This window comes from Camellia sinensis, chromosome 1 (assembly GCF_055761805.1).
Source record: "Camellia sinensis isolate YWXY chromosome 1, ASM5576180v1, whole genome shotgun sequence".
NCBI lineage: Eukaryota > Viridiplantae > Streptophyta > Magnoliopsida > Ericales > Theaceae > Camellia > Camellia sinensis.
Genome location: NC_138961.1, coordinates 85,179,220 through 85,203,589, shown reverse-complemented (window position 1 = coordinate 85,203,589; position 24,370 = coordinate 85,179,220). Strand labels below are relative to the sequence as shown.

The 24,370-nt window shown below is 43.0% G+C and overlaps 1 protein-coding gene across 1 annotated transcript in view; it reads left to right on the top strand.

Moving 5' to 3' along the window:
* The window catches only part of LOC145805599 (protein MAINTENANCE OF MERISTEMS-like), an 88,392-nt gene extending 82,810 nt beyond the window's left edge, over positions 1 to 5,582 (top strand). Inside the window, exon 6 of the mRNA XM_082900773.1 lies at positions 5,434 to 5,582. Within this exon, the coding sequence (XP_082756899.1) occupies positions 5,434 to 5,582 (149 nt within the window). The remainder of the gene's footprint in view (positions 1 to 5,433) is intronic.
* Positions 5,583 to 24,370: the final 18,788 nt, after the last annotated feature.

Here is a 24,370-nt window from a genome sequence, read left to right as displayed (position 1 = left end):
CACGCAAACTGAGGCGATGACAGAATGATGAAAATGAGATGCCTCGAAGTACGTGCACACGGGCACGCAAATCGAGGCGATGACAGATACAATGAAAATGAGATGCCTCGAAGTACGTGCACACGGGCACGTAAACCGAGGCGATGACAGATACAATGAAAATGAGATGCCTCGAAGTACGTGCACACGGGCACGCAAACCGAGGCGATGACAGATACAATGACAATGACATGGAAATGACAAATGGGCTTATACCAACATGAGTGAGCCTCAGCCACACTCACATCGGATGCCGTCGGATAAAAATGGAGTGCCTCGAAATGCGTGCACACGGGCACGCAAACTGAGACGATGCTAAAATGACATGAAAATGACAAATGGGCTTATACCAACATGAGTGAGCCTCAGCCACACTCACATCGGATGCCGTCGGATAAAAATGGAGTGCCTCGAAATGCGTGCACACGGGCACGCAAACTGAGGTGATGCTAAAATGACATGACAAATGGGCTTATACCAACATGAGTGAGCCTCAGCCACACTCACATCGGATGCCGTCGGATAAAAAATGGAGTGCCTCAAAATGCGTGCACACGGGCACGCAAACCGAGGCGATGCTAAAATGACATGAAAATGACAAATGGGCTTATACCAACATGAGTGAGCCTCAGCCACACTCACATCGGATGCCGTCGGATAAAAATGGAGTGCCTCGAAATGCGTGCACACGGGCACGCAAACCGAGGCGATGATGGAATGCGATGAAACATGGCAAAAATGATATGCAAGCATGCTAATGGAATTTCAGCAACAAAATATGGGGAAAACAGTCCCGAAATGAAGCGAAATGATATGAAATGTAAGGAAATGTCCCGAAATGCAACATTAGGCACCCGAAATGGCCTATAGCCATGCTAAATATGCACAACATGGACATGCAATGCAAAGACAGAAGCTAGACAGCCCCAAGATAACCACTTTTCCAGTTATAGACATGGCCAAACAGCAAATATAGGTATGGAAAAAATAGCATACAAGAATAGGGGCCAAGATAGGGGTAATGAAGCAAGTGGTATAAGCTAAACCAAAACTGAAAAATTTCCTTCTACAACACTGAAGATGGACCAAAAATATGAACATTTACAGTATATGGCAGCCTCAAAATCAGTATACAAATATGCTAAAAATGGGATACAAAACAAGGCCCAAAAGGTGCTATAACATGAAGTATATAAAATAATCACCAAACAGGAAAAAAGTGTGAATGAAACATGAAGTATAGGCCAAAACAAGGCCACTTTCAGTTCGGACCAAGGTCCAAAAACAGAAGCCAAGAGGGCTATCAACTTATGCAAAAATGGGGCCAAATAAGGGATTGAACTACAAGTGATACATGGAGACACCAAACAATGTTGAGCCCTTCTCCAATGTTGAAGAGAGGCTCAAAATAAGCCCTATATCAGTTTACAGCATGCTCGAAAATAAATTGCTCATGGGTCAAAAATAGCATGCAAATCTATGACATACAAGATGGTCAATGAAGCAAGTGTATTATGGAGGGCTCAAACAGGGTTGAGCCCTTAATGAGAAGTGAAGATGAGCTCAAAATATGGCCCTTTTCAGTTAGGGCCGGAGCTTGAAACAAAAAGCAAGAGGGGCTTAGAAATGGAACAAGATAAAGGGTCAAAAGGGTAAAAGTGTAACTTACCCTTGAAGATTCGAGATTTTGTTGCTTCTTGGGTTGATTTGCAGCTTCTTTAGCCTTCAAGAATCTTCCCTTGCTGCTGGAAATGAGATGGTGGTGGTAGAGCTTGGTGGTGTAGAAGGAATGAAGGTTAAGAAGTTAGGGTTTTTTGGAGAATTGAGAAGGATGACAATGGAGTTTAGGGTTTGTGCTTGGAGAGGAATTTTTCTAACCCTCAAGAAGAAGACCCTCAGCTGGCTATATGGTCAAGAAAGGGGTGTAAAAGGGGGGTGAATTGGAGAGCATAACTCTCTCCCAAAATATCCCCCGGATATAGAAAATATCTGGGGGATATTGCCCAACAGCTGGAAAGGGTACAGCGAGGAGAATACGGCCGGCCTCATACTTTTGCTGGAGGTGGCCGGCCGGCCACACACCCTAGCCGGCCGGCTAGGGGTCAAAAGGGTCAACGAGCTTTTCTGGCCGGCCAGATATTGGGGAGGTAGCCCTATGTGTGTACAACACAACCATGTAATTGAAATTCCAAGAAAGTGGGCCCAAGGGGTTCAACAATGGCTCGGAAAGAGGGGGTCAAAAGGGTCAAGTTGACTTACTGGCCGGCCATGAACTTTTAGGGGCCTCTCAGGTGTGTACATCACAGATATGTGGTTCAAAGTTCAAGAAAAAAGGTCCAAGGGGTTCAACATTAGCCCGGAAGAAAGGGGTCAAAAGGGTCAGGTGACCTTAATGGCCGGCCACCAACTTTTAGTGGCCTCCCAGATGTGTAGATCACAGATATGTGGTTGAAAGTTGGCAACACTACCCCTAAGGTATTCAACATTAGCCCGGAAGTTGCAAAAACGGGCGCCGGGAGGCCCCGGAGGAGAGATAACTGGTTGCTGCAACAATTGCTGGCCTCTCACCCTTCAGTGACCTTCCTTGTGATAAAACAGAGGTACCTGCCAAAAATGAACGAAAACCGTTGCAAAACGAACGTTCCGGGGCCAAAACACGCAGTTCGGGGTCCCGAAAATGGGCTGTTAAGCACCGAAAATGGTATTCGACCTCGAAGTGGGTTTCTCAGCCCCCAGTGTCCCTCAAAAGGGAGAAAATAAGATGTATGCCAAAAATCAGAGCAATAGGAGATGGTTAAGCGGTCCCGAACCGAGGCACACGGCCTGACGGCTCCGAAAACCGGGAACCGGACTCCGAAATGGGCAAAATGGCCTACGGCCACCAAATGTAGCCTACGGACATTGAGAAATGGTCTACGAGACCTCTCCCTCCCTTCAGGAAAAGAAACAGAGAAAACCGAGTCTGGTTCGCAAACCGAGACAAGGCACAGAAAAGGGTTCGGAAGTCCGGAGGTAGGGCTTACGGCCGCGACTCTGAAACTTCTGAACGAGCACATTATGCAACATCACCAAGCGCTCAATCGGTGATGTCTGAGTCTTAAGGTCGGTCAAAAATGGGGTGTCTACACCTACAAAGACATGCCTAGAATCGATCTTGAGATTGTACAGCATCAGATCCCTCTTGACCCCGAGGCCCGACCTATCAAACAAAAGTTGCAGAGAATACACACAGATTGGGCTTTGAAGATTAAGGAAGAGGTCACCAAGAAGATAGACGTAGGGTTCTTGCTAGTATCTAAGTATCCGACTTGGCTAGCGAACATCGTTCTAGTGCCAAAGAAAGATGGCAGAATTTAGGTGTGTGTGGCTTTCAGAGACCTGAATAAGGCCAGTCTGAAGGACGACTTTCCTCTACCACACATTGATGAATTGGTGGACTTCACCGCAGGTCATGCATTGCTCTCCTTTATGGATGGATTTTCCGGGTATAACCAGATTCTAATGGTGCCCGAGAACAGAGAGAAAATTGCTTTCACTACGCCGTAGGGAACCTACTGCTACAGAGTGATGTCATTTAGGCTGAAGCATGCTGGGGCTACCTAACAAAGGGCTACAACCACAATTCTACCTGATATGATCCATGAAGAGGTCGAGGTGTACGTGGACGACATGATTGTCAAGTCCGAAGAAAGAGAGGGCCACTACACTACCTTGAAAAAATTCTTTTAATGGATCAGGGAATACAGGCTAAGGTTAAATCCACAGAAGTGTACTTTCGGTGTAACAGCAAGGAAAATGCTGGGTCTCTTGATCATAGAGGGGCATCGAGGTAGATCCTTCCAAAATCAAGGCCATCCTAGAAATGCCACCACCAAGGACTGAAAAGAAGGTGCGAGGCTTTCTGGGTAAAGTGTAATTCATAAGATAGTTTATCTCCAAATTAACCTTGACTTGTGAACCACTATTTGGCCTTCTGAAGAAAGGAAAGAAATTCTGATGGGATGATCGATGTCAATTTGCTTTTGAGCAAATCAAGTAGTACATTTAGAACTTGCCCATGTTGTCTCCACTAGAGCCGGGGAAGGCTTTGATTTTGTATCTATCAGTAACAGACACAAAAATGGGATGCCTGCTTGCTCAGGAAACTGCGGATAGGGTAGAGAAAGCCAAGCAAGAAAATGCTGGATTATGAGACCCGTTACACCCCGCTGGAGAAAGCTTGCCTAGCCTTGGTATGGGCCACCAGGAAGTTAAGACACTACTTGTTAGCTCACTTCATAATTCTGGTTTTGAGATTAGATCCCATCAAATATCTCTTTGAGAAACCTATGCTTACAAGTAAGCTAGCTCGTTGGTTGCTTCTTCTTTCTAAATTTGATCTAAAGTATGTTACTTGTAAGTCGGTCAAGGGGAGAGCAATATCAGAGTTCCTGGCAGATCACCCAGTAGAAGTGGATGAAGCGGTAGAATACCTGTTCCCAGATGAAGCCATTCTGGAAGTCAAGGAAGAGATTTAGACAATGTACTTTGACGGAGCGTCTAACCAATACGGTTATGGGATAGGGGTGTTGTTGATAGCACCCGACAATTCCCATATACCCTTAGCTTTCAAACTCCGGTTCAAAGTATCTAATAATGAAGCAGAATACGAGGCGTGTATTGCTGGTTTGGAAGCCGCACTGGAACTAGGGGCAAAAAGGTTGGACGTCATTGGGGACTCGAACCTAGTTGTGTCTCAAGCCAAAGGAAACTGGAAGGTTAAAGAAGAAAAGATGAAGATCTATCACCAAACCCTGGACGTCCTGATTCCTAGGTTTGAGAAGTTGACCTTCACATATATACTATGAGAGAACAACAGGTTTGCTGATGCCTTATCAACTCTATCATCTATGATTGACATCTCGCTTGGAGTCCGAATGCGTCCGATCATCATTAAGCAGAGGTACACGTCGGCCTACGAAACTATCACCGCAATCAATAAAGGGCAAGATCGAAACCCTTGGTTCTATGATATCTGGAACTTCTTGGAAAAGAAGGTTTATCCACCAAGGAAAAATGCCAAAGATAAAAGGGCAATACGACAGATGGCCGTTCAATTTATCATCTACGGAGGTAAACTGTACAAGAGGGGTCATCTGGGAATACACAAGTTGTGTGTTGATGCAGAGGAATCAAAGCGCCAAATGGAGGCCATCCGTAGAAGGGAGTGCGGAGCGCACATGAACAGAGCAATGTTAGCCCAGAAGATTCTCAAGCAAGGTTACTATTGGTCTACTATGGAGGAGGATTGTATAGGTTTTGTTCGGCGATGCCACAAATGTCAAATTCATGCCAATCACATGAACATCCCGCCATCAAAATTGTACAACATGACTTCACCATGGCCTTTCTCAGTCCGGGAAATCAACATCATCGGAGCAGTCACACTAAAAGGGTCAAATGGGCATGAATACATTCTGGTGGCAAGTGATTACTTCACAATGTGGATGGAAGCTCAGTCTTATGCAGTGTTGAAAGCAGCGCACGTGGCTACGTTCATCTGAAATAACATCATTTGCTGATATGGAGTCCCAAACGAGATCATTTCAGACAATGGTTCCCATTTCAAGAAAGAAGTAATCGACTTGTTGGAACATCTACTTATCGGCTGCAAACCAACGGAGCTGTTGAGGCCACCAACAAGAACATCAATCATATCTTGCAAAAAATGGTTAAGACCTACAGGGATTGGCCAGACAAATTGCCATTTGCACTCTGGGTATAGGACTTCAATCCGGACGTCTACAGGGTCAACTCCTTATTCTCTTGTCTATGGTATGGAAGCTATTTTGCCAATCGAAATAGAAGTGTTGTCACTGCGGGTTATGGCTGAGTGTCAAGTAGCAAAGGCGGACTAGTAGTAGAGCAAGTTTGAAGAACTGATGTTATTCGATGAGAGAAGGCTGAAAGCACTGTACCATGTTCAGGGTTATCAACGCAAGATTGCCAAGGCTTTTAACAAAAAAGTTAAGTCCCGGAATCTCAAAGAAAGGGATCTGGTGCTGAAAGACAATCGAGCTCTCATCCATGACCCTAGGGGCAAGTTCGGACCCAATTGGACTGGTCCTTACACCATCAAAACTATCTGGTCGAGTAGAGCTGTTATTCTCATGGACCAGGATGGCCTCGAATTTTTCCAACCGATCAACGTGGACAATTTGAAGAAATAATATCCCTGAGAGGCTCGCTAGGCCGAAAACGCAGAAGGGCAACCTAGGCAAAACTTAGAGCACAAAAATTGGAAATAAAGAAAAACTGAGCTCGCAAGGTTGAAAACCCTAAAGGGCGGCCTTAGCAAAAGTTAGAGCGCAAAAGAAGAGTGTCAATACTCGAGTGAACCCGAACCGAACTATGTAAGGCCTGATTCCCATTTTCGGGATACGTAGGCAACTTCATTCTGAAGTTTGGTCGTAAACACCTCCAATTCAATTGTCCTGTCCATGTGTTGATCAGGTTATCCTTGTCTCTTCTTTATCTAAAAGTATGGTTGTGATCGTTATTCGAGAGCTGGTTGCAGTGTTGCGCAGTGTTATTAAAACAAGGGACAATTTGTGTTCTTCAGATTCGGGATTGTACATCTCGAGGATTGATTCCATGTGTGTCGAGCTGTGATCCTTATCGAAAATGGTTTTGAAAAGTCTTGATAAAAGTTGATTTTGCTCAAATTTTCCCTTTTACAACTTAGACCATTTTTGGACCAAAAGGAAAATTTTCAGTGCTCACAACTTCAATTTCATTGATTTCAATACAAAGTTCTCCCACTCTCGATACAAATCAAAGTTGCTTTTATTACATTCATAAAACTTGGAAAGTAAGATCAAAGCAATAAATTAGGGGCATAGATGAGTCAGGTGCTCCTGTGTCCCCCGCTTATGCTTGCGGAAGCTTCTGATGCGAAAATGGGCCCAGTTTGTAGCTCATCTTCGAGCCAAGTCAGGCACTCGCCAGAAAGTGCGCAGCTGAAACTAGGGGCAGGAGCCAGAAGTTCTCTCGTTCTCCCAGTAGTGAGGTATCTATGCAAATGTGAACTTCGGACGGGGAAAGAAATCGGGTACTCTACCCCCTCCTCTAGGCAAGTATGATCATCTCCAAACTGACGTTTGAATCAGAACGGAAAGTTGAATACACAGTGTATTAGACCAATCAGCTAAATAGCAGGTTGCCGAGTCATGCTGTAGCTCATTTCAGTCAGATTAACCCTGGGGCAACGCCAAGCAATGTCAACGGCAGACCTATTACACATCCAGTGGCACCACCACCCCTCATTCGGGAAATCCACTAACTGTTGGCAGAAAAAGTATGCTTAGGCTGAGTATGCAGGCAAGAGTCCACTACCTTCAGCTTGTCCATTAGCTATATCTAGGAAGGGATAAAAGAAAAAAGAGATTAGAAAATAGAGATATGTATGTTGAGAGAAAAGTAAGAAAAGGGCTTGGAAAGAAAAACAGAGCCTAAATGCCGAGTGGTGTGAGAAACACATATAAGAAAGGGTGGGAAACATTACCTGAAGAAGTAGTGTACTTCCTGTGAATTTGGTAGTCTCTCGCCGATGGAAGGCGTCTAAGCCCATCAAAGTCTCGGCCAATGTCAAGCCAACGCAACTCTTGCCCTCTTTCATGCCTTGTGCCACTTCAATTAGCCGAATGCTAGATCCGCCAAAATTATGAGCAAGAAGGAAATGTGCTAGCATACACAAACAAGGGGCGTGTTACCAAAACCCCACCAAAGAAGATTGCCTCGGTCCCCGGTTTCAGAAAATCGATGAATCAAACTAGGGATATCCAATTCTCCATTATGAACCAAGGATTGAGCCTCATGTAGACTGAGCCCACACATCCGTCCCAAAGCTTGGACATGGCCAAAACGAGGCTGAGGTATGATTTCCTCATCACGCCAGGTTTCCAATAGCGCTTGAAATTCTTCGATTATTGGGCATATCTCTTGCCTCTTGAAGCTAAATACATGTGTGATCGGATTCCAACATCTAGCCGTAGCATGAAGGAACGGAAAACAAAGAGAAGTACGGCTCAAAGGAAAAATGGTACCCCAGAAATTTGCCTTTTCTGAGCCATCCAAAGCAGCTATCCAGTCTTGAAGCCTGTTGACAAGTAACATCTCCATTTTGAGAGCAAAATATCAAGAACTTCTAAGTTTGCCAGAAAAGCAGCATGGAAGCATTATTTATAGAGTTTGGGAAGAAGCTGAGCATGACACCTAGATAGCACTGACTGACATCACACTGATGGTCAGCCATGCAACAGTGAAGCCCGGCCAGGTCTTGGTGCTAGCCTAGTGCAGGTCTGTTGCAGTGAAACCTGGCCTTTGTTTGAATGAACTTCAATTGTACTTTCTAGTTTTGTTTTGTTTAGACCAAGTGTTTATTAGTTTTTTCAAGTTGTTTTCATTTTGTTTTTCCGTTATCGAGTTGTATTTTGTGTTTTGATCGGTTGTAAGTAATTATTCGATTCATGAATCAATCCAAGAGCACGGCATTTATTGTTCCGAAGATTGCAAAAGCAAAGGTAATGCAGCTTATCATATTGTGCAAAGAAATCATTCAACAAAACTTGTTTTTTATTACTGGTGGGCCCAACTTCGATCATTGTTTTATACAACCAAAATAAAAGAAAGTTTTTGAAAAACAAAAGGACAATCTGACGCTAGTTTTATAACTACATAACAAAATTAAAACAAAAGAAAAGTAAAGCAAAATCATCATCGCCATCAGTAGCCCATCCTCACTTTCTTCCTCCTCGGCTGTGGAGGAGGTGCATCGATGTCATCATTAGGGCTGCTCGACTGCAGGTCCATCTCCTCTCCTTCATCCTCTGGGGTCGTAGACCCATCAAAAGACTCCTCGGAAAGTAAACGCTGCCTCAATCGACCTCTTCCTCGATTAGCACCTCCTCGGCCTCTCACTGGACCCCGTCTCTGCCTACTGGCTGTGGAAGGTCCTGCAGGCATTGCTAGCGCCGGCTCAAGTTAAAAAGGATATCAGATATCAAATAAAGTGATCAGGAGTGTACAGTATGGCAATGATACTAAGCTACACACATAATGTACCTTAATCCCGTGGGTGACTAAGGCAGTCTGCCTCCTTTATACCATGATAAGTAGTCTGCTGATCGTTCGAAGGAGCTCGTCACCGTATGATCAGGGGATCTGCAAAACAACAGAAAGTGAGAAAAGCAAATAGATGTAATTGAACAGTAAATAGTAATGGCTGAGAATAAGCTAAAGTGCAGCATGAACTACCATAAAAAGAAAATGTATCTGCTCGATGCCAAGGGCAAACACAAGTCTGCAGTCCCTCTCTTCGATGGGGTTGAGCAGGTGTAGACACCCCATTTTTTACCGTCCTCAAGACTTGGATATGCTTACAGGTACATCCAATGACAAGTTTGATTGCTCGTCGAGTACTCGAATTTCGTAGCGAAACGTCACAGGTTTGAGCTTTCCAAACCCTATGTCCTTTCTGCTCCATTTTTGGACCATGTGTTAGTCCTTTCAGTATGATTCTTGTGGTGCACTGCCGGCCTTTTTTTGGCATTGCCAGCCACTATGTTTCAACAGATATTATTTTAGATCTTTTGAGCCAGTTGTGGCTCACTAAGCCATCCTCCATACACGTGTATAAAGGGATGGAGGCAAGTTTAAGCTTGTCAAGGAAACTTTTTCTTGCATTTCTTATATAAGGGGAGGCCCCTCTCCTTATCTAGAGGTTCAGAAAATTTAGAGACAAAATCTCTCTCTCTCTCTAGAATTCTCACTCTATCTCTATATATTGTGCTCAATAGTGCCTTAAAGTGTGTTTTCTTCACAATTTTGCAAAGGAACACCTAGTCAAACACCACTACCTTGGAGCTGAGGTTTTTGAAGGTTTGTTTTGAACTCAAAAGGCTAGTTTTGGCTCAGAGGAAGACCTGCCTTGTTGTTGTGCTTCAAGGGTGAGCATGTTCCCCTTTTAAGCTTATTTTTGTATACCATGTTAGCCACCTTTGCATGCTATTTTAGGCTTGGTTGTTAACTACAAAAAGCTCTAATTTTAAGTGTTAAAAATGTTGGTTTGAGTCCTTGTTGGAGTTAGGGGTGGTCTACCCTCTTTCTTTACTTATTTGTTAAGCTTTTAAGCCATCCTTTGAAGCTTTTGTAATAGCCTTTGCATGGCCTTTCTACCACTGAAACTCAGAGGAATTTCAGTGGTGGAAAGGTGGTTTTGAGGTCCAAAATGGGAGGGGGTTGTCCCCTCTCCTCTTGTCTTGCTTGCTTGTGTTGTTGGCCTATCAAACGAGTATGTACTTCTACTCTTTTGTGACTTAGTTCGAGAATTTTTTTGGTGTTGTTTTGACATGCTTTAACTCTATTTTTGGGTGTTTGGGTCACCTCTTGCTTGCTTTTGGTACTTGTAGTGCAATCATGTTTGTTGGCCTAACATGCTTCATGCTTTAGTTCATTGTTCTAGCATGTGTTAGCTTTGCTCCAGCACATTTTTGCCACTGGTTTAACATGCTTGAGGTCTATTTCAAGTGGTCTTGGTCATAAATCCTTAGCTTTGTATAGCTATAGTGTAGTTGGGCTTCACTAGCTTTGTGTTTGAGGTCCCTAACATGCTTTGAATGTGATGATTGCATGCCTTAACCTCATTTCTCACATGATTTCAGTGTATATAGCATGGTCACACTCTCACATGTTCCACTCTTTCAATGCTTTTCAGAGATGTGCCTTATGCCTTGTTTGTGAGCCAATACGTATGCATCCTTGTCCAAGCTTTTGGGCTATCATTTCAGCATGTTTTAGCCTTTGATTTGGCATAATTGAGCTCTGTCCAAAGCTAGTTTGGTTGTTTAGGCTATGCATTGCATGCTTCTTGTGTAGTGCTCTTTACTAGTCTTGTGCTTCAGGCCTTCTAGCATGCCTTATTTGTGTTATTTGCATGATATGTCATCATTCGGCACATGATTTCAGTGCTTGTACCTCTGTCATGCTCTCATATATATCACTCTTTGAATGTGTTTGAAAGTTAAGCTTTGTGCCTTGCTTGCAAGCCATCATATGAGCATGCATTTCTTGCTTTTTGTGCCTAAATTTAGTGTGTTTTGGCCACTGTTTTGGAGTATCTTAGGTCTGTCCATAGCTAGTTTGACCATTTGAGATAGGTAGTGCATGCCTCATGTGTAATGTTTTCCACTTGGTTTAGTGCTCCTGGCCCCTTAACATGTCTTGCATGCATTGCATACATGATAGAGTCTTGTGCATGCCACCTTAGCATTGAAAGATAAGTGTACTGCATGTGTGCATTGCATGTTGTTCAACCGGACGTTATGTTGAACATAAGGTGGATTGGTCCACTTCATACTCGAAGTGATGAAAGTGAGCCAATCCCCTTTGTCTCCGTTGCCTTTGATCATCCATGATGAGGTAGTGGATTTAGAGTCTTGTTTGCATTGCATTTATTGAATTTATGTGAATTGCACCCTTGGCCATCATGCATTGAGATGTTTGATTGATGGTTTTGGATCCAATGGTGCCTCTCCCTTGGTGTTTTGAAATGATATAGAGTGGCATAGTACACACATGCCCTAGGGAGACCCTCCATTTTCTCTGTTTTGTGCTCTGTTGCAGTTTGGTGTCACAGCACACCAATGGCTGGCAATTCTTTACTGATGGCCGGCACCATTTCATTGTTGGCCGGCAGATTGCCGGCAGCAGCTCCTTATGGCCGGCAGGCCACTGGTGCACTCTCCAGCTTTGTTTTGATAAGTTTCAGCAGAGAGATCTTGAAGACACCCTGCAAACAGAGCCTCTAAAGAGTAAACCGGAGAGCTTTTTAGGGCGAGAAACCGAATGCATGCATGCATCTTCAAACAGAGCTGGAGCAGCTTAGTTTAAAGCTTTATTTGTTAATTAGCTTCAATTTGTAATTTGATTAATTTGTTAATTAGTTAAATGTTGTAATAATTAAGTAGCTTAGTTTAGTTATTTCTTTATTGGTTTGTAATAATTAGTCTAATTAGCTTAATTAGATTAGTTGATTAGCTTAGCTTAGATTAGCTTAGCTTATTCATTAAAACCCTCCGTCGAGAGGGCAAATGTTGTAATAAGGGTGCATGTGTGTCTGCATGTCTTCCAACCCCCATTTCTTTCTCCCTTTTACTTATTAGCTTTTGATGGTTAGTTTTAGGGCATATTTCAATTAGCATACCTTATGCTTTGCATGTTTGCATTCATTCATTTGTATTGCATGCACCGAGCTCGGCACGTCATTCAAATTGCATCGTATTTCAATACACTTACTTGAATACGTGTTTCAAAGCATGTTATCAAGTTGCATTCATATGCCATCTTAGCAAGCCAAGCCTATTTTAGTTGCATTTTTGCATGTGTTGCATTAGGCATCTTGTATAGTTAAGATCATGCATGATTTCTAACTATTTTTTTATTTTGGCTCGGAGTACACTGTAAGTGTTTACACTTTAGCATCCTTGCATGAGTGTAAGTGGTTGCCATGTTTAGCATGCATGAGGCTATGTGCTTAAATGATTAACTGCATGAATGCCCGTAGATGAAGGCTTCATTACTTGAATTGAAACAATTCATCAAAATTTGAGTTTTAAGCCCACTTGAGGGTGGGAAATCATGTTGTTTCAAGCCCCCCTTGTTTGGTGGCAAATCCGCGTTTTATCCTACTTGCGAGTAGCATCTTCAAACCATTTTCGAAAAACAAACATGAGATGTTTTGTTCCAAATCGAGCGATTTAGTCTATACTTGTGTGTCGTGTGCATCACATAGTAAGTTAGCTAATAATCAAACAAGAACACATGTGTTTTCAAAAATAACATATCAGGTTTAGTAGAGGCCGGTCATTGATCGAACGAGCAGGGGTGCTCATTTTAGGACCTTCCCCTCTCGTACCCAAGTTCCCGAGCCAAGACAACTTTGGTGATGACGGACACGTGGCCTTAGGCACGAGTCAGGGTTTCCTAAATTTTCCAAAACAAAATATTTAGGTGGCGACTCTGAAATCTGGCAGAGCAGTCCGTGTTTGGTGCTTTTTTATTAAAATCGATTTTCCAAAACGATTTGCCGGATTTGGACTCTTTGGTGATTTATCAGTCTTACATTGCACTCTGTGAGATTAGATTCAGAACCGTGACAGGAGTCCAAATTGTAGTAGCTAGAAACAAGTTCGCGCCCTCTCCGAAAGGGGGCGCGCAGACGGAGTTCGGGCGGTCTACAGTTTCTGGCGACTCTGCTGGGGACTTAGAGAACTTGACTCGAACATCATGATATGTTGTTTTGTTTACACTTATGTGTTTCTTTGCATTGCATTTGCATTGGTGCACCTAGGACACCGTGTTTGTCATCTGCTATTCCTGAACGATTTGCCGGAGGCTTGCTTGGAAAAATGTGCCATAAGGCTGACCAGTTACGGGCTCTGCCACGATGGAAACACAAACCTCAGTTTTTACCGAGGCACCATTTTCGACCATTCGACCTAGTTACATATCGGAAACCTTAGAGACTATTCCAAACTATGACAGGTTGCTTACCCGAATATTGGTTGTTTGAAATCGCTGCGTGCGTAGTGAAACCTTGGCTCCTGACAAAATAGGATAGGGAAACCTTATCCCACCATAGGGGCGTTTTGGCTCTTACTTGCTTGATATGTGCTATCAGAGTGTATAACTATAGGAATGTACGTATCTGGTGCAAGTCTGGGTATCGGTCTGAGGACATCAGTGTTTGAGGGTATCAGTTTGAGGCAGAATTTTTGGGCAGAATTCAATAGAGAGCACAGTTATTCAGCTATGCTCATATCTGTTCTGGCAAAATCAGGCTTAGATGTTGTCTTTTTTTCTCTTTTGCAGGGTAGTCTTGGAACCATAGCTTCAGAAGGCTGCATTATCCCCCGGGTACATTGGACTTGTGTTGATAGACTTCGTCAGGTCAGAGATTCAGTTCAAGGGCAATCAGTGTTTCCTTCACCTAGGCAAGGCAAAAAGGTCAGTCAGGCACAGATCACCAGTTCAACAGTTTCCAGTCCAGCGGTCATTATCTACCTCACCTGTGCATAGTTGGGCTCAGATTCCCGCTCCCATCTTAGAAAGAGAGAATATACCGGAACCGATAGATCAGCACCCCTTAGTCAGTATGAGTATGGAGGACATGATGTGTCAATTTCAACTAACCCTTGAGGCCATGCAGCGAGATGCTGCCTGCCAAACCGAGGTCGTGGCCCAGCAGGCCGAACTCATTGCCGGGCTTCAACAGCAACAGCTTCTGCGTCCCACCCACCTCCAGTAGAAATTCATGCACCAAGGGCTCCTGCTCCTATAACCAATGCCTAGGAGAATACAGATGTCCCAATGGATCCCACACCACCTTAGACTTCCAAAGCATAGGCCTTCCCAACCGAGGCCCCTTTCGAGTTCGAAGTTGATCCAACTGCAATAAAAGTAAGCAAACTAGAAAAGCTGTTCAAGAGGGCTCAAGGCGTTAACTCCATTCCAGACATAGATGATGGTTACACGGATTCGACAGTGACATTGCCGAACCAGTTCAAGATGCCACATATAGACCGTTTTGACGGTTCTGGAGATCCTATGGTACATCTGCAGTTGTTCTCGGATATCTTACGGCCAATAGGCCTCTCCAAATTGTGAAAGCAATCTCTCTTTGGTCAGACCCTGTCAGATGTTGCGGCCATCTGGTACACTAAGTTGGAAGATTCAGTAAAGAGGAGTTGGGAAGAGATGGCCGAGGCTTTCGTCGCCCAATATTCATACAACACGCAAATCGAGGTCACAACTTGTGATCTCGAGGCAACTAGACAAGAGCTGAAGGAGGGCCTCTCTGACTTTGTAACCCGTTGGAGAGCCAATGCCTTTAAGATGACCACTAGGCCAGCTGAGAAAGACCAAATAAGGATGGTCGTACGAAATCTGCAACCGAAGTTGATGCAGAGGATGATTGTCTTACCCCTCCCCACCTTTGCTGACCTCCATGAGATTGGAGTACAAATAGAAGATGCTATGAAACAAGGTCTGATTGACCACGAAAGGGAGTCACCCAAGAAGGGTTATACACGCAGTTCGAATGCGACCACCAGTGGTGATGCAGCTGCAAGATCTTCTGAAATTGGAATGGTCACCACCACTCTGAAAACAGCCACCCCCTTTGTTGGTACGTCCAATCCAAACCCCTAAACTTCGAACTATCTACCCCGAGGCAAGAGGGTTTTCACCCCACTTTATATGCCTTTGTCTAAAGCTCTAGGGGTCCTACTCAGGAAAGGACATCTGAAACTATTAGAATAGCGGCCTCTACCTGATCCTCTCCCTCAAACGCATGACCTGGCTAAATATTGTGCTTTCCATCAACAGCACGGTCATGATACCGACTTTTGCTTCAGACTACGTCATGAGATTCAAAATCTCATTGACAACAAGGTAATAGCACCTCCAGAAAAACCAAATGTCAATGAAAACCCTCCACCTAGGCAAGTAAACTTCATCCAAACAACGGCCAACCCGTTTGACCCCAGTATATATATCACCCCAGCCCATTTACACAACCCTGAGGTGTTCATTCCAGTCAGCATGGACTTATGCATGATGGGTGCACCTGAACCTCAATCATCTCAAACCCAAGAGCCCACTACTTCTGAGCTAGTGAACATGATTGAAGATTTGCAAAAAACTGTGGCAGATTTAGCCTCTGGGATTTTGGCTCCATCATCGACCACATCATAGGCCAGAAGTTTCAATCCAAAAGGCTCCTCGATCTTGGGGCAAGCGGCAATTGAAAAGGGCCAACCTGAAGTCATCCCAAGTCTAGGTGGTGGCATGTCGACAACAACTGGGCTCCGCTCTGATATAGCGACCCGATCCTTTGACAAAGTAGAGGCAAGTGGCAAGAACAAGGTAGGGGCAGGCATTGGTCCCCATGAACATCTTCAGTAGGTTGTTGAGGCTTTGAAAGTGAAAGGGCTGAACAAACAGCAAGTTCTCGCAGTTGTTGCAAAGACTGTGGATGACACTTTTGTCACTCAAGTTGGGGGCAGTGTGAATCAAGGGGCAAGCCGGGACAAGGGATGTCGTGCCAGAAACACCCCTTTTAGATCCAATCCCACACTCGAAAGAGATCGGCAAACCCAGTCAACACCTGCCGACCCTTTCGCCGGTACATCTAACACAACCAGCTCGCAACCCGCCAAATACCCAACTCGGGGCCAATGGGTGTTCACCCCACTGCACATGTCTCTGTCAGTAGCCCTGAAGATCCTAATCAGAATGGGGCATTTGAAGCCCCTAGAGCCGCGGCCATTATCGAATAAACTTCTTCCCTCCATGATCCAGCCAAGTACTGTGCCTTTCATCAACAAACCGGCCACGACTCTGATAGTTGTTTTCGTCTTCGCCATGAAATTCAAGATCTGGTTGACAACGAGGTTATCATCACACTAGGTCCTGCAAAGTCTATCGGCATTGGATCAGAGAACTTGGGGGATAAAGTGATTATGTGATCAGGGGATAAACCACATGCGGATGGCACTCAATTTACTCCAGATATAGGGGATGGCACGCATTGTTTTGAGCATTTGCGAATGCTGTTTACTTTATTTTCTTACTAGGGTATTGAGTCAGTCTTGTTGTGTTGTATTGAGTCAATCTTTTATACTGAGTCAGTTGAGTCTGTCTTGTTGTATCGAGTCAGTTTTGTTGTGTCAGAGTCGGGTGATTTCAGGGGTGTTACCTCGGACATCACTTGCTTATTTTGTGTTTGTCTTTTACTCTTTTTCTTTTGCGTCTGTTTCTTCCATCGAGCCAATTGCGCCAGAAGATCCGAATGAAACAGCAATGATTTTCACGCTTTTGTGTTTGTTTCTACCCTGAAGCCAGTTGTGCCAGAAGATTTGAATGAAATGGCAGTGCTTTTCACCTACTTTTCTGTGCCCTGAAATCATCGCATTGACCAAAGTTTTTCAAAACTTTTTGAACGCTGTGATGAAAACAAAGAAGAAAAAATTCCTCGAGATTTGCAAAAATTTGATCAACTGAGAGAAAGAGAGGCATGCTAAACCCTTAATGAATGAAATCATGTTTGTTAATGTGAGTACTGAGAAGGATCCTAGCTTGATCCAGATTAGTTCTACATTGTCTTCAGCGCGAGCGACTAGTCACTTCCTTAAAAGATTTCAAAAAAATGTTTTGCGTAGTCCTGCGAAGACCTGTGTGGAATCGCTCTTAAGATTGTGCAGCATAGGATCACTCTTGGCCTCGAGACTCGACCCCTTTGCTTTCAAACCTTGAACTTGGATTCAGAATGTTCACCGATCAACCACAATATGAAGCTTGTATGGCCAAATTTGAAGCAGCCCTTGAACTAGGGACAATTTGGTTGTATGACATCAAAGGAGGCCTGCCAGGCCAGATTTGGAAGCAACCCTTGAACTAGGGGCAAGAAGATCAAATCAAGAAGGTTAGATGTGATCGAAAGAAGCTTGCAAAGCTAGATCAAAAGTAGCCCTTGAACTAGGGGCAAAAATGTTAGATGTGCTCAAAAACTCAAAAGACGGATCATTCCGCAAGCCAATGAAGACTAGCAAGAAAATCAAATTCCAGAATCTGAAAGAAGAAAATTTTCGCTGAAGGACAATCGAGTTCCTATCCACAACACTAGGGGCAATTCAAACCCGGTTGGGTGGACTCCTACATCATCAACGAACAACATCCATTCTCCTGGATTTAGATGGCTTCGAGATCTCAAAACCAATCAACATGGACAAGTTGAACTTTTCTATTCTTGAGAGGCTCGCTGGGCCGAAAACCCTGAAGGGCGACTCAGGAAAAAGTTAGGGCAAATGAGAAAAGAATAAAAGAAATGAAAAAATGAAGAGAACAAAAAGAAAAGAACAAAAATGAAAAGAAAAAGAAAAAAAAAGAAATGAAAAGGAAAGCAAGGGACAACTTTCCATTGCCGTGTGGAATCGCTCTTAAGAGTTCGGTTGTGATCGTCACTTTAAGGACTGGTTACAGTGCGCTGTGGTGCAATTCAGACAAGGGGCAACTTTCCATTGCCGTGTAGTGCCATTTAGACAAGGGACAATTTTCCATTATTTTGGATCTGAGGTTGTTCATCTCAAGAGTAAATTCTATGTTGGTCGACCAATAGCCATTTGCAAAAGTAGTTTTGAGGATTTTTAACGAAGTTAACTAATTCTCTTGAAAATTATTCCATTTTTCCAAAACTGGACCATTTCTTGGACCCAAAAAAGGAAAATTTTCAGTGCCCATAACCTAACTTCCACAATTGCAAATCAAAAAATCGAACAAGTATGTTAATCTAACTCTTATGTTGGTCAAAATTGTTTTAGCAGAAGCCAAAAACAAAAAATGGTCAAAATGATGAACTAGGCGCACAGTTGAGTCAGGTTTTCTGTCCTTTCCCCGTTGTCAACATACTTGCTAGAAAGGGCACTCATACTTGCCAGAAAAGGCACCATACTTGCCAGAAAGGGCACAACTGGAGCTAACAAGCAAAGGGCCAAAAGCTCTCTCATCCTCCAAGCAGCGAGGTATCAAGCCAAGTGCAAAGCATGAATTGAAAATAGAGCAGGGTATTCCACTCCCTCATCTGCAGAGGTCTGATCACATCCAAACTGGCCAAGGGCATCGTCAACCGATGTTAGTTGTAAATCTACTACACACTGTAGATGTGCCCGAGAACTCTCCGAGCTCCGTGCGTGAATGGCGCGAAATTCGTTTTGTTCTTTAGCTACTACAGTTCGGACTCAATGTCACGGTTCTGAATCTGATCTCGCAAAGTGCAATGAAAAATCGATAAATCACCAAAGAGTCCAAATCCGGCAAATCATTTTGGAAAATTGATTTTTAAAGAAGTGCCAAACATGGACTGCTTTGCCAGATACAGAATCGCCACCTCAATATTTTGTTTTGGGGGATTTAGGAAACCCTGACTCGTGCCTAAGGCCACGTGTCTGTCATCACCAAAGTTGCCTTGGCTCGAAAATTTGGGTATGAGGGAGGAAGGTCATGCAATGTACAAGGTTGTATATGATGTATATAGGTGGTGTAAGCAAGATAGGTTAGATGAAAGATAACTTGCAATGGAAGTAGTAGGAGTGTTGGGCTCTCAAGGTGTATATCTCTCTTCTAGAATTTTGTTCAACCCTCAAAACAATCCTAGGGCTTTGGTTTTATAGAATTCGAGCTCAAAAGGTGATAAATATCTTCAAAAAAAGGACAACTGGTGGCCTTTCGCCTAGAATGGTGTTTATTGCCATTCAAGACCGGCTGGCCATTCATAGCCACGGCCGGCCATCACTGATGCACGGTTGGGCCTTGATGGCCTCCCCAATTTTTTGTTTTTGAAAACACATGTGCTCTTATTCTGATTTATTAGCTAGAATTACTATGTGATGCGCACAGCTTACAAGTATAGACTAGATCGCCTAAATTGGAATAAAACATCTCATGTTTGTTTGAAAATGGTTTGAAGGTGCTACTCCCAAGTAGGCTAACACATGGATTTGCCACCCTCAAGTGGCTTAGAAAACATGATTTTGCCACCCTCAAAGTGGGCTTAAAACTCGCATTTCAATGAATTGTTCCAATTCAAGCAATCCAACCTTCACCACAGGCATTCAGCCAATTATATCAAATAAGCAGTTAGCCTCATGGCAAGCATGCTATCATGGCAACACTCACACTTATGCAAGATGCTAAAGCGTAAAAGCTTACCTAGTACTCCGAGCCAAAACAATAGCTAGTTAGTAATCAATGCATGATCCTAGTTATGTGTTAAGATGGCTAATGCAACACATGCAAAATGCGACTAGAAATAGGCTCGGCTATTCTAAGATGGCATATGAAATGCAACTGGATAACCATGTATTCAAGTAGAAATTGAAATACAATGCAGTTTGTATGATGCGCCGAGCCCGGTGCATGCAATACAGATGAATGAATGCAAACATGCTATCATACGTATGTTAATCAAAACATGACCTAAAACTAACCATCGTAAGCGGTTAAGTAAAAAGGAGAAAGATGTGGGGTTGGAAGACATTCACACACTCACGCACACTTATTACAAAATCCGCCCTCTCGACGGAGGGTCTGAATAAATAATACAAACCAACTAATTAATTAACTACCCTAGCTAATTACTTATTACAAAACTCTTAACTGATTAAAAAAATTATTTAAGTTACAAAACAGTTAAAGCGGCCTCAAGAAGAGGGGCATATGCATGCTCCGTCGGCTTCGCTCAGAAATCTGTTGCCACGCCTCATGTTGCCTCTGTTTGTACTGTTTTGCACCTCTGAAAACTGTACAATCTCTGTGATGCTTCTGAACCACCTCATGCACATGCTGAGAGGCCATCGGCTAAATTTTATGGCCATCGGCCAAGGGAAAAGGGTCATCGACCACTTTTGAGTCTATCGGCCAAAAATTGTTAGCCGATCGGCTATCTCTTCCTACAGACTGCTCCTTTTGCTGCAGCAGAGTACAAATAGAGGCATGGCAATACATTTGCAAGAAAATGTTGTGCAATTACACCCCTTACCATGTTTGAAACTCAAAGGAGTGCAATGCTCGACTCTCGAGCCATCAATCACGTATTTCGATGCATGATGGCCAAAGAGGCCGAGTTGCACAATTCAATGTGAATGCCTTAAACTCTATCATGTTGGATCAAGAGTGTCGGAGACCGAGGATTGAGGCACGTTTCATCACTTCAAGTACGAAACGTCCCTCGTTCCTCGTGTTTGGTTTAACACTCCAAACCAAACACAATGCAATGCATGCAACATGGAGATTCTATGTAATGCAACGTAAGCATGCCAAATGCAATGTAACAAGCATGCAAAATGCAATGAAACCTAATCATGCAAACATACAATGTACCAAGCATGCAAAATGCAATGCAACCATAACAAGCATGAGACAACATGCAAACTAGCAAGCATGCAACAACGTGCAACGTGACAAGCATGCAACAACATGCACAGATGCATAAGCATGCAACAATATGCAAAGAAGGACTTAAACCAAAATGGGCAGACCTCGGCCATGCCCAAATCAGTGACCAAAGTGATGAATTGATGACATGAAATGCAAGACAAGCATGCATGCCAAATGGCCCAAGAATTAATGCAACAATGTACAACCCTTAGAGGCACTCAAAGGGTGACAAAAGTGGAAGTGTAACAACACTATGAGCTCTGAAAATAAGCATGGAATGATGCCAAATCAACCAAGCAATACAAGTATGGCATGCAAGAGTGTCACAACCCAAACCCGCCCCTAGAAGTTTGGGCATGACCACTTTAGAAACGGATACTTAACCTGGTATATATATATATATCATATGGGGCCTTGACGGAAGCACAAAACATACAAGAATACAAAATTAAGTAAATCCCATTGAGCTACTACTAACATGCCAGGATCTCATACTTTACATGCACCATAAGAGGTTAATAGAATCCAAACAAAAATATTTCTGGACAGTACATATATGCAAACACATATACAGACCCAGCCCTGTAGTCGGGCATGTAACAAAACTCTTGGAGTTATACACAATCAACCTTGGAAGGGTAGCCAAGAAATAAGCCAATTATCTTAGTAGACTTCACAAAATGGGTGGCCTTGTGAGTGCTTGGACACACGAAGGTTGTCAAAAGGAACTGGGCATCATAGGTTAGGATTGACCACCTGGTTGGTTGCCTACAGAAACAGACATAACAGAGAGTGAGCCGGGCTCAGTGAATAGTAATACATAATGAAGCAATGCTCAACTTGAAACATGACATATATCAATATATGTGTAAATGCAGAGGTTACAAAGTTAGCCTGATTCTGTATTCATCTTATAACGGCCTTAGGCCCAATCTTGAACATAAAAGCTTGATATATCACATTCTTAATTCATAACGGCTTGAAGCCCTTAACCATGGTGGCATAATGCCCTTGAACATAGTGGCACAAGGCCCTTAAACATGGTGGCATAATGCCCTTGTAACATATGGCACTAAGGCCCTTGAAACGTGTGGCACGAGGCCCTTGTAACTTGTTGGCATTGAAGCCCTTGAACATGGCATAAAGCCCTTGAACATGGCATAAAGCCCTTGTAAGTATACTTATACGAACTCAAGAGGTGTCTCACACGGATTCTAGAGGTGGCTCACGTCGTAGCACTTAGTTCCGTGTAGCACTTTGTTTCATATCGTAATAGCTTTAATTGAGTGGCCGTAGGCCCAGAGTCTTATAGAATAAAGGTATTTTATCTTTCCCATTCCTTTCTTTTACATACTTGGAACATGCTTGAACATTACCATACATACATGAATCATATATACTTGAACATTAATTTTAGTTACGTACTTGAGACATTAACATAGCCGTGTAAACGAAATGCTAATGGAAATCATTAGCCATATGTAAAGAAGATAATGATACTACTACTCACAGTGTTGCGATGATGTGCTTGTTCTTCCCGGAGTGTGCCCTGCACACATTCAACCTTACACAATTTAGTTTCCTTTCCATATAAGATCACTTTCTGTTTCGTTTCACATCAAAGGAATTTATACATATTAAAAGGCATCAAATACATATTCCGACACCATTAGAGGGTTCTACACGCAAAACGGCGCAAATAGCATTTTTCAGCATGAGCCGCACGTGCGGCTGTGAGCCCCGCACGTGCGGCAGTTGGCCCCGCACGTGCGGCCCTGAGGTCCCGCACGTGCGGCCACAACCCCCGCACGTGCGGCAGCACCTCCCGCACGTGCGGCCATGACTCCCGCACGTGCGGCGATTCTGCATTTTCCAGTCCGAAATTTGCTAAAATTTCCATTCTTTTAGGAGTGTATTCAAGACTCTAAAATAGATCTTTTCATTACTAAATCATGGTTCAAAAAGCATGAAAATTCAAGGTACAATATACAACATTTACTAGCTTGAATTAAATCCATGCACACAACTCAATTCAATGGGCCAAAAGTTGAAATTCATAAACACTCTTCCATATCTTGAGGTTCTTAGCTTCTCATGCACATGACATAACATGGATACACAAAATCATGTTCTATCCTTAAGTTCAAAGTAAAAAGAGAAAATATAACTTCTCCATATTCAATTTTAATTGAATCAAACAACCAAGGAATATGGAATCATAATTCCAACCCCTAAGTGACATGATTAAAAGGGTATTTCATACATCCTAAGAAGAGTTATGAGAGTCAATTGAGACAGTCTTATACATACCTTGTGCTTAATCTTCCACAAATCCCCAACCTTTGATGGTCTTCTTCCTCTATCCTTCAATTTCTCTCACTCCTCACCCTCCCTTAGGAGAAATGTGATTCTCAAGTCTTATGAGTCATAAGACTCTTATAAACATATACATATACATAGAAAACTTGAATAGGGACAAAAATGAATCGTTTAAGCATCCCCAAATTAAAATTTCACAAAAGTGCTTAATATTACTTAAAAATGATGCTGATTATATATGTGAAATCAATTCCAGATAATTAAGCCTCTAAGGCTTCCAATTTCCGATCTAAACATTCTCATGTAACAGATACTTTTCTTATTGAACAGATAGACATTTTTAATCATATGGTTTACTTACTTAATTTAAATTTCCCATAGGATTCCACAGTAAGCTTTCAACTTCACAAAATAGGATCCGAAAACACAACAAAGAACATGTACGAGGGTCGGGTTATTACAAAGAGGCTCAAAGCTTGAAACTAGCCAAGAGACTTAAACCAAGGCCATGCAAAGCAAGCCCCAAAAGGCCAAGGACAACCAAAACAGTCCCAAGGCAGGTCAATAGAAGACCAAAAACAGGCTTGAACCTAGCCAACACAAGCTAGAACAAAACACTAAAGGCATGAGCATACAAGGCTAACAAGGGGTATTGCATTACACCTATTACAGCCAAACATGGCATGACTTAACCAATAAAAATTAGAGTTATGACATGTCAAAATAAGCCCAAAGATCCACTGAGATGGCATCCCAAAAAGCTTAAGCAATAAGGCATGCACAATGACCCACTCTTAAGGCATAAAACACCAACTCTTCAAAGCATTGAAAGAATGACAAAGGCAAGTGTATGACCATGAAACATGCACTGAAATATCATTACAAATTATGCCAAATCATGAAAGTAGCCCAAGCAACGCATGCTAGTGGCTTGGAAACTCAAAGCTAACAAGCTAGAATGAACCATGGCTATACAAAACAA